This window comes from Nansenia antarctica (assembly GCF_963989245.1).
Source record: "Nansenia antarctica genome assembly, chromosome: 5".
Classification (NCBI taxonomy): Eukaryota; Metazoa; Chordata; class Actinopteri; order Argentiniformes; family Microstomatidae; genus Nansenia; species Nansenia antarctica.
Genome location: NC_137690.1, coordinates 51,921,422 through 51,939,204, shown reverse-complemented (window position 1 = coordinate 51,939,204; position 17,783 = coordinate 51,921,422). Strand labels below are relative to the sequence as shown.

Sequence of the window (17,783 nt, the reverse complement as noted above, 5' to 3'; positions counted from 1 at the left end):
ACTTAGTAATGCCGTTCGGCCTTGCCAACGCGCCAGCGGTATTTCAAGCGCTTGTTAATGATGTCCTACTAGACCTCCTCGACCACTCGGTGTTCGTCTACCTCGACGACATTCAAATTTTTTCCAAGGACCTAGCCCAACACCGAATACATGTGCGGCAGGTGCTCGAACGCCTTCTCCATCACAAACTTTTTGTTAAAGTAGAAAAGTGCGAGTTCCATGTGGACACTGTCTCCTTTCTGGGCTTCGTGGTGGACAAGGGGAATTTACTGATGGATCCCGGAAAGGTCAGTGCGGTGTTGGACTGGCCACGACCCTCCTCTCTCAAGCACTTACAACGCTTTTTGGGTTTCGCAAACTTTTATAGGAGGTTCATTCGCGGGTTTAGCGCCTTAGCGGCCCCGTTGACAGCCCTCACCCAGACTAGCCTACGCCCCTTTTCTTGGTCCCCGGAGGCGGACACCGCTTTCACGGCATTAAAACAGCGCTTCACCTCAGCGCCCATCCTGGTGCACCCGGACCCGTCCCAACCGTTCGTAGTGGAGGTGGACGCTTCGGACATTGCAGTGGGGGCGGTTCTCTCACAAAGGGTTACTAAAGACAGTAAGACTCACCCCTGTGCCTTTTTTTCTCGCAGGCTGTCCGCGCCGGAGCGCAACTACGACGTGGGGAACCGCGAGTTGCTTGCCATCAAACTCGCGCTGGAGGAATGGAGGCACTGGTTGGAGGGGGCCGTGCATCCTTTTATGGTTTGGACGGACCACAAGAACCTGGCCTATATCCAGGGGGCCAAGCGCCTCAACTCCCGACAGGCCAGGTGGGCGTTATTCTTCACCAGGTTCCAGTTCACGATCTCCTATCGACCGGGCTCTAAGAACACCAAGCCCGATGCACTGTCGAGGCAGTTCGATCCTGTGGACCTGGTGGAGAGTACGGATTCGATCGTCCCCACTGGCCTGGTCGTCGCCCCCGTGTCCTGGGGAATCGACAGGGTAGTGAGAACAGCGCTGAGGCGGGAGCCTGACCCGGCGGGGGTCCGCCGGGGAGGCGTTACGTTCCGAGGACTGCGCGCGCACGACTGCTGCAGTGGGCGCACGCCTCCTCCCTCACCAGTCACCCAGGGGCCACCAGGACATTGGACTTCATACGAAGGAGGTTCTGGTGGCCCACAGCGGAGGGGGACACGCGTGCGTTTGTGGCAGCCTGTGCCCTATGCGCGCGCAGTAAAGCCTCCCGGCAACGGCCGCCGGGACTCCTACACCCCCTGTCCATCCCCAAACGTCCCTGGTCGCACATAGCCCTCGATTTTATATCGGGTCTACCCCCATCTGATGGGTTCACCGCCATACTCGTGGTGGTAGACCGGTTCTCTAAGGCGGCGCACTTCATCCCCCTCCCCAAACTCCCCACGGCCCAAGAGACGGCGGAGCTAGTGGTCCAGCATGTCTTCCGGGTGCACGGTCTACCCCTGGACATGGTATCCGACCGGGGTCCTCAATTCGCCTCCAGGTTCTGGAAGGCATTCGCCACCAGCCTTGGCGCCTCCGTCAGCCTGTCCTCCGGGTTCCACCCCCAATCCAATGGGCAGACGGAGCGCGTCAACCAGGACCTGGAGGGGGTCTTGAGGTGCTACGTCTCCAGCAATCCGGCGACATGGAACTGGCGGCTGGCGTGGGCTGAATACGCCCACAACACCCTCCTCTGCTCCTCCACTGGCCTCTCCCCTTTCCAATGCCAGTACGGGTATCAGCCCCCCCTTTTCCCTGAGCAGGAGGAGGAGGCAGCTGTACCATCGGTCCAAGCCCATGTCAGCCGCTGTCGCCGTACCTGGAAGCGGGTGAAGGCGGCGCTTGTGCGGGCTTCGGACAGGTCCCAACGCCAGGCCAACCGCAGGCGCCGTCCTGCCCCGGTCTTCCGACCTGGTCAGAGGGTCTGGCTGTCTACCCGGGATCTCCCCCTCCGGGTGGAGTCACGCAAGTTGGCTCCTCGCTTCGTGGGGCCGTTTAAGGTGGTGCGGCGGGTCAATGCCGTGGCCTACAGACTGCTACTCCCACCCTCCATGCGAGTTCACCCCACCTTCCATGTATCACTCCTCAAGCCCGTTGTTTTCTCCCCCATGGCCCCTCCACCCCGCCCCGCCCCCCTGCCCCGTCTCATTGATGGACAACCTGCCTACACGGTCAACAGGATCATCAACTCCCGGAAGGTGGGTAGGGGTGTCCAGTTTCTTGTGGACTGGGAGGGATATGGGCCGGAGGAGCGTACCTGGGTGCCTCGGCGGGACATATTGGACCCTAGTCTTATTTCTGACTTTCGCCTGCTCCATCCCGAGGCACCCGGGTGATCGGCTGGTGCCGCTCGTCGGGGGGGGGGCACTGTCACCAGGGGAGTCTCCGACTCTCCGACACCACCTACTGGTGGCTGGACTTTATTGAAACTAATTGCTAATACCTGTCACCTGTTGTATGTTTGTATGGGGCTATTTAGGTTGTCCCTTTTCCCTGTTCCCTTGTCAGTCGATCACTTGTGTTACCCCGTTTGGAATGCTTCAGTATCCTGTGTACGTATTACCACTTCACGTATCCGTTACTCGGAACGTGATTGAGCCTTGACTTTGTTTGCTTGTTTGAAGCCTTGTACCTCCTTTGGAGCCCTTTGCTCAAACTTTAGTTTCCGTGTACTTTATTATTGACCTCAGTTCCTTAGTTATTATTGCATACGTGCTGAGCCCTACTGCTCCCCTTTTTGTTGTTCCGTCTGAAAGTTTATGTTTGTACCTGCGAACTATACGTCTCAGTAAAGAGAGTCTTTATTTTATTATATCTCCGTGTCTTTGTTTACTTACACCGCACCTGGACCCGACACTATTGTATACATACCGAACCTTTAGAGAAACGTAACAAGTAATAGCTCAGAGGAATAAAACGGTGCTCAGAATAAGAATCAGAATTGCTTTTAATAATAATAATAACTTTTACTTGTATAGCACCTTTCCTATACTTTTATAGTTTAATAGTATAGCACTTTTTATTACATCTCAGTGTACAGAGTACAATTCCTTGGCTTAGGTTCCTCAGCCGTGGCATTGCAGCCAGATACGAAATCACAATAATAGTGTAAAGTATAAGAATAAGTCAAGTGTGTTATGTTATGTTTATGATTTCTCTGATTTGACCAAGGACTATGGAGGACCAAGTCTGACAAAAAAAAAAAAAAAAAAAAAAAAAATGTATATATATATATATACGACTATATATACGACTATATATATATATATATAGATAGATATAGATATAGATATAGATATAGATAGATATATATAGATATAGATAAATAAAAGAAGGAATAACACCTGTTACTTTTTGGGTTTTTTATATTGTATAACTTTTGGGGGTCGGGGGTTGATTTTTACTTGGACAAAAATCAAACCCCCCAAAAGTGGGACAGATTTAAAGAAAAACTTAACAAAAAAAAACTGTAATCAAACAAACTAGTACTCGGTCAAACAACATTAACATATTAAAACATAGAATATAAGACTTGAACACATAAAGTATATTATGAACACAACAGCCAGGAGGAGGAGGAGGCTTCAGGAGGGACAGCGGAGTTCAGAGGTCTTCAGTCTAGATGGCAGACAGGAGTGACTGCAGTCCTGACGGAGTTTGATGGTTGTGGTGTGACTCTGTTATGTTTATGACTTCACTGCTTTGTCCAGGGCTGCCAGGCAAGTGTGACACCTGGTATTGGTCTTTGGTATTTTGGTTTTTAATTATCAAATAGGCTATAACATGTACAATTGACTTTTTCGTGGGTTTATCTTCAGTCTTGGAGAGCGACGCGCCCGCGGTACTATAGAAGTTCTATACAACTAATTATTATAGTAATTGCGGGTGGCCTAGTCACAAGCCATCTATGTCACAGATAAATACATAAATAATGAAATACATCCTGATCTCTCAGCAACAGTGATATTGAAAAGCGTTACAACATTCAGTACCATGTCGCAAATAATGACACGAGAAGAATAGTGATTTAGTGTTTTGAAGAACTTGCGAACATTTCAGCTATTTCATCTAATTTAAATGTTATTATTTCAATTATGTATAGGCCTATATAAACTCCTCAAAAAAAATCCTCCCCTTTAATAATACCAATTGGTACCAGTTGGTACCAGTTGGAAAGCCTGATTAGTCACCTTTACAACGAGGTACAACTTGTAAGGATCATGAATTCGTGGAATGAGCAACACAGCTAAAAGTGTGGGTAGCGGCCCAAACAAATCCCCTATATTCTTCTGCTGGAATTCACTCTCGTTTTGAGTTGCTTGGTGGATTGGATGATTGCACTCTCCCACAGTAATAAGGAAAAAACAACACATATTGGCCATTTTCACACTTAATTCATTTTACAGTCAAGGACCTCAGTAGCGTGTGGAAGATCCATACGCAGTCACAACAGCTTGCCACCTCCTCCTCATGCTGGTCATTCCTCAACCAGGATTTGCCGCAAGTCAGCCAACATGGTTGCGTTGGTCACTCTGGCCCAAGCTGATCCTACAAGTGTTCAATTGGGTTGAGGTCTGGACTCACGGCAGGCCATTCCCTCTCCACTCCCAAATTCTGGAGGTGCTCTGATGATCCTGGCTCTGTGGGGGCGAGCGTTGTCATCCTGGAGGATGGAGTTAGGTCCCAGATTCTGGAGATATGGGATCACTACTGCCCCCAGAATATAATTCCTGTAAATTAGGTGCCATTCAGGTGCCAGTCACACACCTGTGACTGACATACATACACCTGCCAGCACTTGAAGGTCAAAACGAGAGTGAATACCAACAGAAGAATATTGCAGGGGATTTTGGCACATTTTTTTGGGCCGCTACCCACACGTTTAGCTGTGTAACTCATTCCACGTTACTTACACGTATAAGTTGTACCTCGTTGTAAAGGTGACTAATCAGGCTTCCCAACGATATAAAATACAATACCAATTGGTATTATTAAAGGGGAGGAAGAATCGATTGAAATAAAGTTTCCAAACTTTTTTGAGGGGTTTATAATATATAAGTACATACAGTAAACATGCAGGGGTCTGTCTAGCTTACACACAGTGAATTCCGCCTATGATGGCTTGCCTATTAACCCTAACTAACCTAAACAAAATGACAATTAAACACAACCCAAGCTGTCCGCTACCCGGCATCACTGCTCTAGAAGTAAAACAGAACCAACTGTCAAAAAGACCCGTCGGGAAGTTACCCAATCACAGGGCCGCCCTGCCCAGATTCATCTGAATTCACCAAGAGAGCGAAAAGGGAAATGCACTAATGCCCTCTCTCGTTCTTAGGAGGGGTATAATAATAATAATAATAATAATAATAATAATAATAATAATAATAATAATAATAATAATAAAATAAAATAAAAAAATAATAATGCATTGCAATAATGCAATAATGCATAATTCATTTAGCATAGTGCCTTTCTCAGTAGCCTACACAAAGACAATATTGAGAGAACAACAATAGGCCTATATAGCCTAGATAAATACAAATTATATTTTATATCGAGTTATTAATTATAAACATTCGTTTGATTATTTAATACTTCATGATTGGAATTTCAAGTAGCCTGTTGTGTCATAGCGGCTTAATATGTAGGCTATTCATCTATCCACTCATCCACTCATCCACTCATCCATCCATCCATCCATCCATCCCAAACTCTCTGTCCTCTTCCATTCAGCGTGAGGACGCCTGGAGAAGGGGGAGGGGTTAACATGACTGACGTCAGAGTGTCTCTCAAGGCCTACTTTGACCAGCTGGACAGCTTCCTGAAAGAGAAGGTTTGTCCCGAAATATCATATTAATGTATATGTCATATGTCATCAAACTTTCCAGATGAAAGAGTAAAGCTGATTCTCCTTTTAATCACATAACGGATGTGCATGTTGCTGCCACAGAAACTAGGAGTTTCCAGTGTTCGGTGCCGTGGTGCGGTCGCAGGTGGCTCAGCTGACTGACAGCTCTCTATGCCCTTCAGGAACACAGCGCATGCGCGTGGGAGACGGAGAGACGAGGTTGGACACCACGTGGTGCAGCTGAAGAGGTTCCTCAACTGCACAAGCGAGCAGTGAGGAGCCACGAGCACGGATGTTGAAAATAGTTCTGTTATAAATGTCTTTATTTATTTATGTATTGCATTCTTTTCTACATTCATTAGAATGTGTAATACATTAATACACTTTTCTAAAGGAATTGGTGCTTGTTTTTTAAAGACATCTTGTAGCGTTTGATACTTTTTATGGCCATCTTCAAATTAATTCGAAGGGTAAATAAACAACCATGAAATAATCTGCCGTTGTGGCGACGTCGTTGACATGTTGATGAATTAAAAGTTTAAATATTTCAAAACTATTGATGAAAAACATACATCTTCATTCATGAGACTACAGTTCACAAGACACTCTGTGTGTGTGTGTGTGTGTGTGTGTGTGTGTGTGTGTGTGTGTGTGTGTGTGTGTGTGTGTGTGTGTGTGTATGTGTGTGTGTGTGTGCGTGCGTGCGTGCGTGCGTGCGTGCGTGCGTGCGTGTGTGTGTGTGTGTGTGTGTGTGTGTGTGTGTGTGTGTGTGTGTGTGTGCGTGTGTGCGTGCGTGCGTGCGTGCCTTACGATCACTTTGGTAACTTGAATATAATAATGACATTATTTGGACAAATACATGTAGCACAGTGAATTACATTTACATTTGTTACATTTAGTAGACGCCTTTATCCAAAGTGACTTACAACAAATACATGTGTCTACATGTGAGTCATCTATAGTCTACATCAGTCATCATAAGAGATACAAACATGCTAATTACATGTTTCCTCAAATTACAGAATTACAAGGATTTGACAAACAGACAAAGACAAACAGGCCTATCTACTACTATACTATATATCTATTAGGCTATATATCTATTATTATAGGGTACTATATATCTATTATACTAGATATATATTATTGTTAACTTCAATATCATATTGTTGATATCTATTAGTTAGTGGATTATAGTATTAATTAATCCATAATTAATATTATTCCCGATTAAACTTTGAGAGGTTGTTTTGCAAAAACAGATATCTCCGTTTGTATTTATTATCCAAAGGGGGGGTTATTCGATTAAATTCAACTTTATTATCATTGACAGAGTACAAGTACAAACACAACGAAACGCAGTTCGGCATCTAACCAGAATTCAAATAGTGGATTATATGCCTATGTACAGTACCAGTCAAAAGTTTGGACACACCTTCTGATTCAATAGTTTTATTTGTTTTTATTATTTTCTACATTGTAGATTAATACTAACATATAATACTAACATATAAGACATATGAAAGAACACATATGGAATTATGTAGTAAACAAAAAGGTGTTAAACAAACCAGAATATGTTTTATATTTTAGATTCTTCAATAGCTTTGATGACAGCTAAAGGTGGCTACTTTGAATAATAATAATAACAAGAATAATAACAATAACAGTAACAATAATAATAATAATAATAATAGTCTAATAATGAACATAAATATATAATATAATAATAATAACCTTTATTTGTAGGCTATAGCACTTTTCCTGCAAACGTTGCAGAATCTGAAATATAGGTTTGTTTAACACTTTTTTGTTTACTACATAATTCCTCACGTGTTCTTTCATAGTTTGGATGTCTTCAGTATTAATCTACAATGTAGAAAATAATATATAAAGAAAGAAAAACCATTGAATCAGAAGGTGTGTCCAAACTTTTGACTGATAACATTCGATGTTTGACAGATGTGTGTGCAGGCTTTTGACATCAGATCTGAATACATTGTTTAATTTATTCATCACCCGGATGTGATAGTTCAATATCAGAAATTCATAATTGATCATCATTATATATCATCATTACAACCACACACACACGCACACGCACGCACACACACACACACACACACACACACACACACACACACACACACACACACACACACACACACGCGCGCGCGCGCACACACCATGAAGCTTCTTCATGCCACCTGCGACGTGTAGGCCTCGTCCCGTCTTCCGTTACCATTCCACAAGAGGGGGAACTAGGGGGATTTGAAAAACGGAAATCCTGCCTTGCGGTTTGAGCTTGTCCAAAACTTCCCAAATTCATTCATTTTAATTTCGCTCCCATTTTCACTTTTTATACATTCATGAATCCTGCCTATTTAAACCGCAGTGATGGGAGCAGGAGACACATTCACCTCAGAAGACGATCCCATACGATATACGCTCCAAACAGGTGAGTCGATAGGAATCCATTGGATCGCTGCTGCTTGAGGCTTAAATGAGGGAATCAGAGCTTTTATTGAACCAACCACGTCTCTCTGTTGTAGATCTTGTCTCCAGATAAACGACCATGGTCTCTCACGGTACCGCTGCTTGGACGTGCGCCTTCCTCCTCTGCCTCGCGCAGGTTGGCGCCGCACCCGCGCCTTGTCAACTCCAAGGGTACCTCGTGCAGATAAGCCACACCCTCCTCAGAGACATGGTCAGTCTGCTGGACTTGAACTGAACCTGAAGAAGAAGAAGCTTTCACTCCCGGTGATGTTTGTGATGCTGAGTAACTTATTCTGACTGTTCTTTCAGGGGGGAAACTTCCCCGCGCGGTGCCTGCAGGATAATGTCGTCATCGCGTTCCCCGCCGCGTCTTTCGCTACCTCTGCCGCGCCGCAGGTAAGTGTTATTATTACATTATAAAACAATCGTTCAAAACTCATCTTTTAAACTGGCATTTAATCTTCAACTATTTTTATTGTTGTTTTACTGATTGTGCTTTTGTCGTACTTTTTATTTATTTTTATTTCATTTCTCTGCATGAAATTAGTGGCTTTGAATACAATGCTACTGATGATGATGATGGTGATGATGATTATATAATAATTATAATTATAATTAATAACAATAACAACAATAACAATAATAACAATACTACTACTAATAATAATAATAATAATAATAATAATAATAATAATAATAATAATAATGATAATAATAATAATAATAATAATAATAATAATAATAACAATATCAATAATAATAACAGCAACAGTCTCAGGACGGTAGAGTCGCTCTGCGCTGCGTGTTGGATTGAATGCTTCAGTAGGCCTGAGGCCTCGTCATCACGTCCTCTCTCCTCCAGCGGGACGTCGGGAAGGTGGTCTATGAGAGTCTGAGCAGCATCGACTCTCTGCTGGGAGCCGACCACCTGCCAACCGAGTGGGACCAGCAGAAGCTCGACGACTTCCAGAACATTGTGTACCGGCAGGTCGAAGAGAGCAGATGTGTGAGTCACCATTATGGGATGTTTATGGGATGTAAAGTGGGGATAGGGTTAGTTAGTTAGTTAGTTAGTTAGTTAGTTAGTTAGTTATTAGTTAGTTGTTAGTTAGTTAGTTAGTTCGTTTTTAGTTAGTTATTTGTTAGTTATTAGTTAGGTAGTTAGTTAGTTGAATGTGTGTTTTGTTGTATTTGTAAACTATGTGTATTTCTAATGTGTCAAATATCGTAATTCAAAGTCAACTATAACAATTGAGATGGCTTCGTTTGGATACAAGATAGAAGGCATTATTGAGTTTCATGGACCATTGTTAATGTGTGTTGTTGTAACAAGCGACATGGCGTCGTTGTTTAAGTGTCAGAGACGTGAGAGATATATAAATATAATATAATAGAATTTATATATATATATATATATATATATATATATATATATATATATATATATATATATATATATATACAGGTATATATATATATATATATATATATATATATATATATATATATATATATATATATATATATATATATATATATATGTGTGTGTGTGTGTGTGTGTGACTGAGATCTCGTGACTATTTCAGATGATGAGCGGGGCGCGTGGGACTGATTACTCCGTCAGAGCGCATGCGCTGAAGACGTACTTCCAGAACATCGAGGCTGTTTTAAAAGAGAAGGTAAGCTCTAACTGAGAACATGAAATAAAATAACATTAAATACTAATAAAATGTATATTCGTATTTATAAAACGGATGGGTGAAATCAAGCAATCTGATTGGTTCATAGCCGTGGTATATTGAGCGTATACCACAGCTACGATTAGTAGAGCCTCATCACAGTTCGAAATGAATACGCCTGTTTCACGGTCAACATTCCAAATATAACAGACTTTTAATTCAATCTCAAGGACATTTTATCAACTTATTTTTAAAAAATAATAATCCTACGCAAAGTAACCATGTAGATTCCCAATATGTGGTCTGTTTATCAAAATAAAGCCTGTTTGAAAATGTGTCGAGACGTTTTCGGAGTGCCCTGCCTGCGTCCACTACAGCCGCGCGCTGTGACAACAGCACTTGTCAGCGTTCCAAATCCGTTACAAAATATCAAACACATACCATACTACAATCCGTTACAAACTAACAAACGTTTCTGAAGCTAGGTAAAAGATATGGAAATGGAAACATTTCAGGTGAATTTTGACCTCCTGGGTGGCCTAACTATGGAGGAGTGGTTAGAGTGCTCTCCAGGTAAAGTTACACATAAACGCCGACATACCGCTTGCTTAGCGACCAACTGCAATAAGAGGAACTATTTTATTTGAGGGGAACTATTTAAGATGATTAATTACAAATAAAAACTATTTGAATTTGAGTGTGCTTTTCTAATTCATATTGACAGTGTTGGTAACCGTTTTATAAAAGCAATAGCTCACTTCAGGCCAGTGGTATATGCTTATTATATCACAGCTAAGGGGGTTGCCGTCCCTCCGCTTCGCGTCGGGCCGAACAACGCCCCTTAGCTGTGATATAATAAGCATATACCACGGCCTGTCGTGAGCTATTGCTTAAATATACGAATTAACTGTCTGTCTCTCTCTCTCTCTCTCTCCCTCTCTTTCTCTCTCTCCCTCTCTCTCTCCCTCCCTCTCTCTCCCCCCTGCACACTCTCTCTCTCTCTCTCTCTCTCTCTCTCTCTCTCTCTCTCTCTCTCTCTCTCTCTCTCTCTCTCTCTCTCTCTCTCTCTCTCTCTCTCTCTCTACAGAACTATAGCTACTGCGCGTGGGAGGTGGCGAGGAAGGAGGTGCTGCTCACCCTCCAGTCCATCCTGCAGCACCACTCTGACAGCCTCGTCTGGACCAGGACATAGAACCAACACCATCTGGACCAGGACATAGAACCAACACCATCTGGACCAGGACATAGAACCAAAGTCATGATGGCAATTTTGTCCATCTTTTAAATTTGATCATATTTTTATGATAATGTTGACTACTGTGCGATATCTATCTATTTATTTATTTAATTATGTATTTATTTATCTATATATATATATATATGTTTTATATTTATTTAAAAATATATTTCTGCAGAAAAAACGTGTTGTTCTTGATTAAATGTTTTGCAAATAAACATCCGCACTGAAATTGAGTTTGTGCCATGGTCTAGTTGGTCCACATGGCAGCAACTAGGCTAAACAAAATGTTCAAAATGACTTTTATTTTGAAACATGGACATCCATTTAAATGTTGTTGAAAATCACAACACAAACTCACTCAAGCCAAAATACTGCAACGCAATAGATTTGGTGAGTAATCCCCGCTTACCTAATTACATAGGCTATAACACGACTTTACATTAGTAGCAGGCTCGCAAAACAAGCTATTTTAATTGACTAACAACACTGAAATGTTTTTTAATTTTTCAAAAGAAAAAAGTGAACATTAAATCGGATGACGACTTGGACCAATCGACCAGACCACAAGGCTAGTTGGTTGGCAGCGCGTGTCTTTTTGTGTTTTAATAACAGATTTGGTGTTTTGTGATGCTGTACATTTGCATGTTTTCATTGTAGACATTTAGCAGACACCTTTATCCAAAGCAACAAATCCAAGCGGGGGGAGGAGGTCTTTATTACCCCTTCCACCAAGGCAGTTTGAGGGCCGGTGCTGGTGCCAAATCTCCAACCAGATCTTTGCATTTCGACAGCAAAAGAACGAGCTCCCGGCCAGGAAAACTGAGTGGCACCAATACTGAACACATTTCAAAGGCGAACATTATCATCTCATGTTTAGTGTTAATAATAATCAAAACGTGTACTGACCTTTCTTCTTGAACATAATCGCTGTCCCAATCAGGGAGCAGCACAAATACGTTGGACCAGTCATCTTACTGACACCCACCTTATGAATCTCTAAAAGCCCCTGGGTGGTTGGGTTATACTGGCTGAGTTTCAGTTTAAGTTAACCAAATGTTTCCAAATTAACAGTTTTCATACAGATGCAGACCTACACGTCATATAAAATTGATTATTTGGGGGTACATGTCCTGCCCACCCCTGTACTTAGTTTTCAATATTAATAATTTAAAATATCTATATCCCTGTGCTATAATGTTACATCCACTCTCAGTAACACAAGAACAGAATGAGAAGATGTTCACAAAAAGGTTTTATTCTCGTTTGAGTTTTTTACACTTCCAGTGTAAAGCAATGTAGGCAACATAGTTCACATTCCACAGGAATTCCATAGGCCTCAAAAGTAAATACAACATATAAATAAATATACTAATACATCATAATATACATAAATACATAAATAAATATAATAATACATCATAATATAAATAAATTATTATAAAAAATGTGCAACACAATTATACATATAAATAGAATAAATAAATAAAAAATGTAAGTAACATTACAAACAGTATCAGTTTGATGAACGCTTTATAAACTGGTTTGGTCAGAGGTCAGGGCCTCCTGGTTTGAGCTGCCAGGATGTCCAGCCTCAGGAGGTGATCTCTGGTCTCCTTCCTGATGAGCTCCCACGCCTGAGCACTGTACTTCTGCAACAAACAATACATAACACATATTATTATTATTATTATTAATATTACTATCATATTATTACTATTATTATTATTATTATTATTATTACTATTATCATTTTTATTATTTGTATGATTGTTATCATTATAATTATTATAATGATGATGTTATATGATTATGATTATTATGATTGTGATTATTATGATTGTTATTATGACTGGAGGTGACCTCACCATCTTCCTGAGGACCCTGTGTTTCAGCTTCCTGAAGTAGCGTTCCAGCCTCTTGTCTGGCTTCCTGTCTGACACCTGCACACCACAACAACACGTTAGCCTCTGAGTTACCTGAACGTAAGATAAGAACAGCTAGAATACAACACCCCACACCACAACACCCCACACCACAACACCCCACACCACACACCACAACACACCACACACCACAACACACCACACACCACACCACACCACACACCACAACACACCACACCACAGCACACCACACCACACCACACCACACCACACCACACCACAACACACAACACAACATAATATAACATAATAGAATGGAATGGAACAATAGAACACTTAACCAGTATAACCAGTAGGGTTAGGGTTATAACCAGTAGGGTTAGGGGTATAACCAGTATAACCAGTAGGGTTAGGGGTATAACCAGTATAACCAGTAGGGTTAGGGTTATAACAGTAGGGTTAGGGTTATAACAGTAGACTCACGCAGGCTGTGAGGTTGTCAGACTGGCGGTGGAGGATGAGGAGGAGGTGCTCCAGGCGGGTCTGGTCCCAGGTGACGGCCTCCGTGTTTCCCTCCAACAGATCCCTGATGTGGCGGATCGCCTCGCTCAGGAACCACACTCTGTCTGAGTACTGGACCAAGAGAGAGATACTGTTATTAACAACAACAACAACAACAACAATGATAATAATGCATTTATTTTGTATAGCGAATAATTTATATTTTCTCAGTCCTCAAAGACACTTCATTCCATGGAGAGAACAAGCATAGATAAGATAGATAGATAGATAGATTTAAGATATATATCTTTACTTTTTACAGTTTCTGATCTATCGATCTATCGATCTATCTATCTATCTATCTAGCAACATTATTTCAGAATGTCAGATGTCTCTTACCTCAGCCTGATGGATGTGTCTGTACAGAGAATACGGGAAAGGTACCGGCATGTGCTCCTGGGTGTACTCTCCTCCCTACATACACACACACACACACACACACACACACACACACACACACACACACACACACACACACACACACACACACACACACAGATAAAAATGTTAAGTCACAGATCATCTCAGTCAGGCAGCCTGGTCTAAGACAAATGCTTGCGGAGTGTGGAGGTCATTCACAGACATCAGACGTTGTTAAATCTCTAATAATAAACAAGACTTTTAAACTTGAGTGTTACTTTGACAGTTAATTCTCTCCTAGATTATTATTCAGACATTCACATTGTCAATATCAAATCAAATCAAATCAAAGTTGATTTGTCAACATAATACAGCCGTAGACGCTGTAATGAAATGCTCAGGGCAAGTCAGCTCATCAGCAATGCAACGAAGTGACAATAACAATCACAACAATAACAACAATCACAACAATAACATAAACCTCGTTGTATCTCAGCACGTGAGGCTGAGGTGTGTCTGCAGAAGGCTGCCTTGTGTCACCGTGCAGAGCTCCAATAACCGTTAACTCACCATCGTGTCCACGAGCGACAACGACTCGTTGCTCAGGTACCGGTAGTGGTGACGTAGCCAGTCGCATCCCTGACACGCCGTCGGCGCGCTGCAGAGAATAATGAAAACACACGTCCAGGTCTGCATGGTGCTCGTGTACATGTCGAGATACAGTAGTTTCCCAGCGGGATGTGAACATGGTACCTACCTGTGCTGTTTATATGTCTGGAGTTAGGAAAGGGAAAACGGTGGAGAAATTCCCAACTCAGGCAGCGGGGGCGGAGACTTTCACTCTCCCCGGTTTCCCCCGGCCGGTGGCGCTGCAAGGCGGCAGGAACACCGTCCGCGGCCCGTCCTCTGGCTCCGGACCGGGCGAAAGGAACAAAACTACATATTCCCACTGAAAACATATTTGACTGTTTCCACATCTGCTTTCAGTAGAATTGTGGTGAGATAAAGACGGTAGTCTCGCAGCTCGGTGTTCTCTGGTTACAACCACACTTTCACATCTCATTTCTCATTCCTCTTCTGGAACAAGACGACAACAAAATCCTCCTCGAAGTCGATTCTCCGTTTCACACTTCAGAAGAATGCGGTTCGGTTTAGAGATGATTTAAGCGGGTTTCGTTCAGATTTCAATCCACAATCGGCGCGTGTCCCCGCGGTGTCGGAGCTGTCCGCCGCCTCGCGCTGCAAACGAAAAGTGAAAGAGAGACGTGACGTCAGAACCGCTCGCGACTTTCTCTCACCTCTGCGTTTTCTATTTCGCAGTGACGTCACTCACTTTCACGGCGCACCTGTCTGCTCTGGGTAGGTGTCTTGTCTTGCGTTTTGGGGGTCTCTGGTTTGGTGTTACATCATAATGTTGTTTGTATTGCATTTATTGTTCATATTGTTTAGCAAATAGCCTAATGAATAATACTAATGTATATAGTGCGTCTCAAGACACCTGTGCTTTACTTGTGTATCAGGTGGCCAAACAAATATGAATAAAGCTGCATGAACCAAGAATGTCATGTTCTCATCAGCAGTATCTTATCATGTCCCCCCCCCCCACACACACACACACCCACACACTCCCTCTCCCTCTGTCTTCCTCCCTCTCCCTCTGTCTCACTGTGGGTCTTTGTGACTGCAGGTGCAAAGACGGCCTTGACTTCCTGACACAGACAGGCTGGTGGAGGAGTAACTCTCATACAGGGAGGCACTGGCCTCTCAGCCTCGCCTCTCACTTGCATGACTGGTTCCTGGTACCCCCACCGCATGCATGACATATAGCCTGTTGAACCGTGTAACCCGTATAACCCTAACCCTACCTATAATGTACTCTGACTCTTCTTACGCTTCTTACTCTTCTTCTTACTCTGAAGCTGCGTCTTCAGACATGTGCTCTACCGACTCTTAGACTCTGACCTCAGTTTTGTATCTGTCTCTTGCTTGCAAGCAATAGCCTACAATAATCACTCGTGTACTCATATCTTTATTTCTTGAACTATGTCTCTAAAGAGCCAACATTGCAGTGTGGTTTACCCTAGAATATTTACCATAGGATTCATCAGCTTTAACTCTATCACTGCTGATTGCATAATTTAGAACGAGATTCCTTGAATTCAGGGAGCAGCATTCTGATTCCAAGCTACTGCATACATCATCTGCTTACAAACTCTCTGGTTGAATAAAGAGAAACCTTATTTCTACACACGTTCCCGTCTCGTTCATTTTGATCTGCGCCGCAGATCTTGCATCTTGACGCAACAGAAACACAACACCATCTTAATAGCCTATTGAACCAAGAGTCAATAAATAAAGATATAACATCTTTTTTTACAATGACCTGGCAATTTACTTTAAATCAACAGATTTACAGATTTTCAGAAGAGAACAAAGTATTAGACTGACGCCAGGAATATAGGCTATGTCTGAGAATATTATGTTATACAAAGTAGAGGAAAGTTTTGTTTTCTCTGTATTTGATCCAGTATTGATGCAAGTTGTGTGTGTCTGCGTGTCTGGTCTTTGTTATTATTAATTTTTTGGGGTTATAAAATAAGAAAATGACAAACATATTGTGGGGGGGAGGTGGGGTTGTTTGTTTGTTTATTTGGATCCCCATTAGCCATTAACCAATGGCTACTATTAGTGGGGTCCACACAAAATCAATACATTACAGTATAATACGATACAATTCAATAGCCTAATAATACATTATAATACAACAACAACAAAATACAACATATAGATAAATATAGGCCCTATCTATATTTCAAGCAACCATATCCAGACAAAATAACAAAAATCACAATTTACATTATCAACATGAATAGTAGGCCTATTTTATTTGTATTTGATCCAGTATTGATGTTGTCTGTATTTCTGGTCTTTGTTGCGCTGCTTCTCTGGTACACAGGCTGCTCTGTCGAAGAGGCAGAAAACAAACAGTCAGCTCGTGTAAAATATGATCATTACGTCATGACATTTACAGGCAATGCATCGTACATATTGAGAAGTTAAGTAATCAATGATAGCTTACAGATGTAATATTGAACAGTTATCTGATGTGTTCGCTCTGTGTTTTAATGACGTTACTGCCGCCGTGGGAACCTCAGAACTACACCATCACCATGCTGGAACTAATGGTAGGGTCACACACACACACACACACACACACACACACACACACACACACACACGCGGAATATGAATTATGGTATTGTGTGACGTCTGGGGCCCTCTCCTGGCGATCTTGTGTATGGTTCTGTCTCAGTCATTAGTCTGCACATCTGTGTCTCGTTACCTCCCTGGTGGCTATATGCTGCCTATAATACTTATGATAAATGTATATTACATTATTATTAATGTATATTTTAATGTTATTTGATGAATCTTCATATTTGTATATATTGTAGGATTTTTGTATTTATTTGTAAGGATTTAAACAACTAATTAGAATAGCAGGTTCAATTTAACAGTTGGAGAGACGACCCATAATGAAGATTCATGGAGTAGACGGGTGGTATATGGAAACACGCCTCTCGGGGAGATATTGAGGTGGCTTTTAAAAGAGCCTTTAGGGATTTATTCAGATCAGGGTGGTCATCTTAGGTAGGGCTGCACGATTTGGGGAAAAAAATCGAATTGCGATTATTTGGACAGATA

General features: G+C 42.2%; 2 protein-coding genes across 2 annotated transcripts; one reads left to right on the top strand and one right to left on the bottom strand.

The window, feature by feature from the left end:
* Window positions 1-5,778: 5,778 nt before the first annotated feature.
* Window positions 5,779-11,226, top strand: LOC308158122 (interferon alpha-1-like; the record flags this gene model as incomplete). The annotated part of the gene is made up of 5 exons (XM_080531719.1): window positions 5,779-5,844; window positions 8,665-8,751; window positions 9,218-9,361; window positions 9,942-10,034; window positions 11,122-11,226. The coding sequence occupies 5 exons, from the start codon at window positions 5,779-5,781 to the stop codon at window positions 11,224-11,226; spliced, it is 495 nt and encodes a 164-aa protein (XP_080387845.1).
* A 1,601-nt stretch (window positions 11,227-12,827) lies between these two features.
* Window positions 12,828-14,789, bottom strand: LOC308158121 (interferon a3-like; the record flags this gene model as incomplete). The annotated part of the gene is made up of 4 exons (XM_080531718.1): window positions 12,828-12,923; window positions 13,140-13,214; window positions 13,641-13,790; window positions 14,649-14,789. 4 exons carry the CDS (start codon window positions 14,787-14,789, stop codon window positions 12,828-12,830), a joined length of 462 nt encoding a protein of 153 aa, XP_080387844.1.
* Between the last annotated feature and the right edge of the window lie 2,994 nt (window positions 14,790-17,783).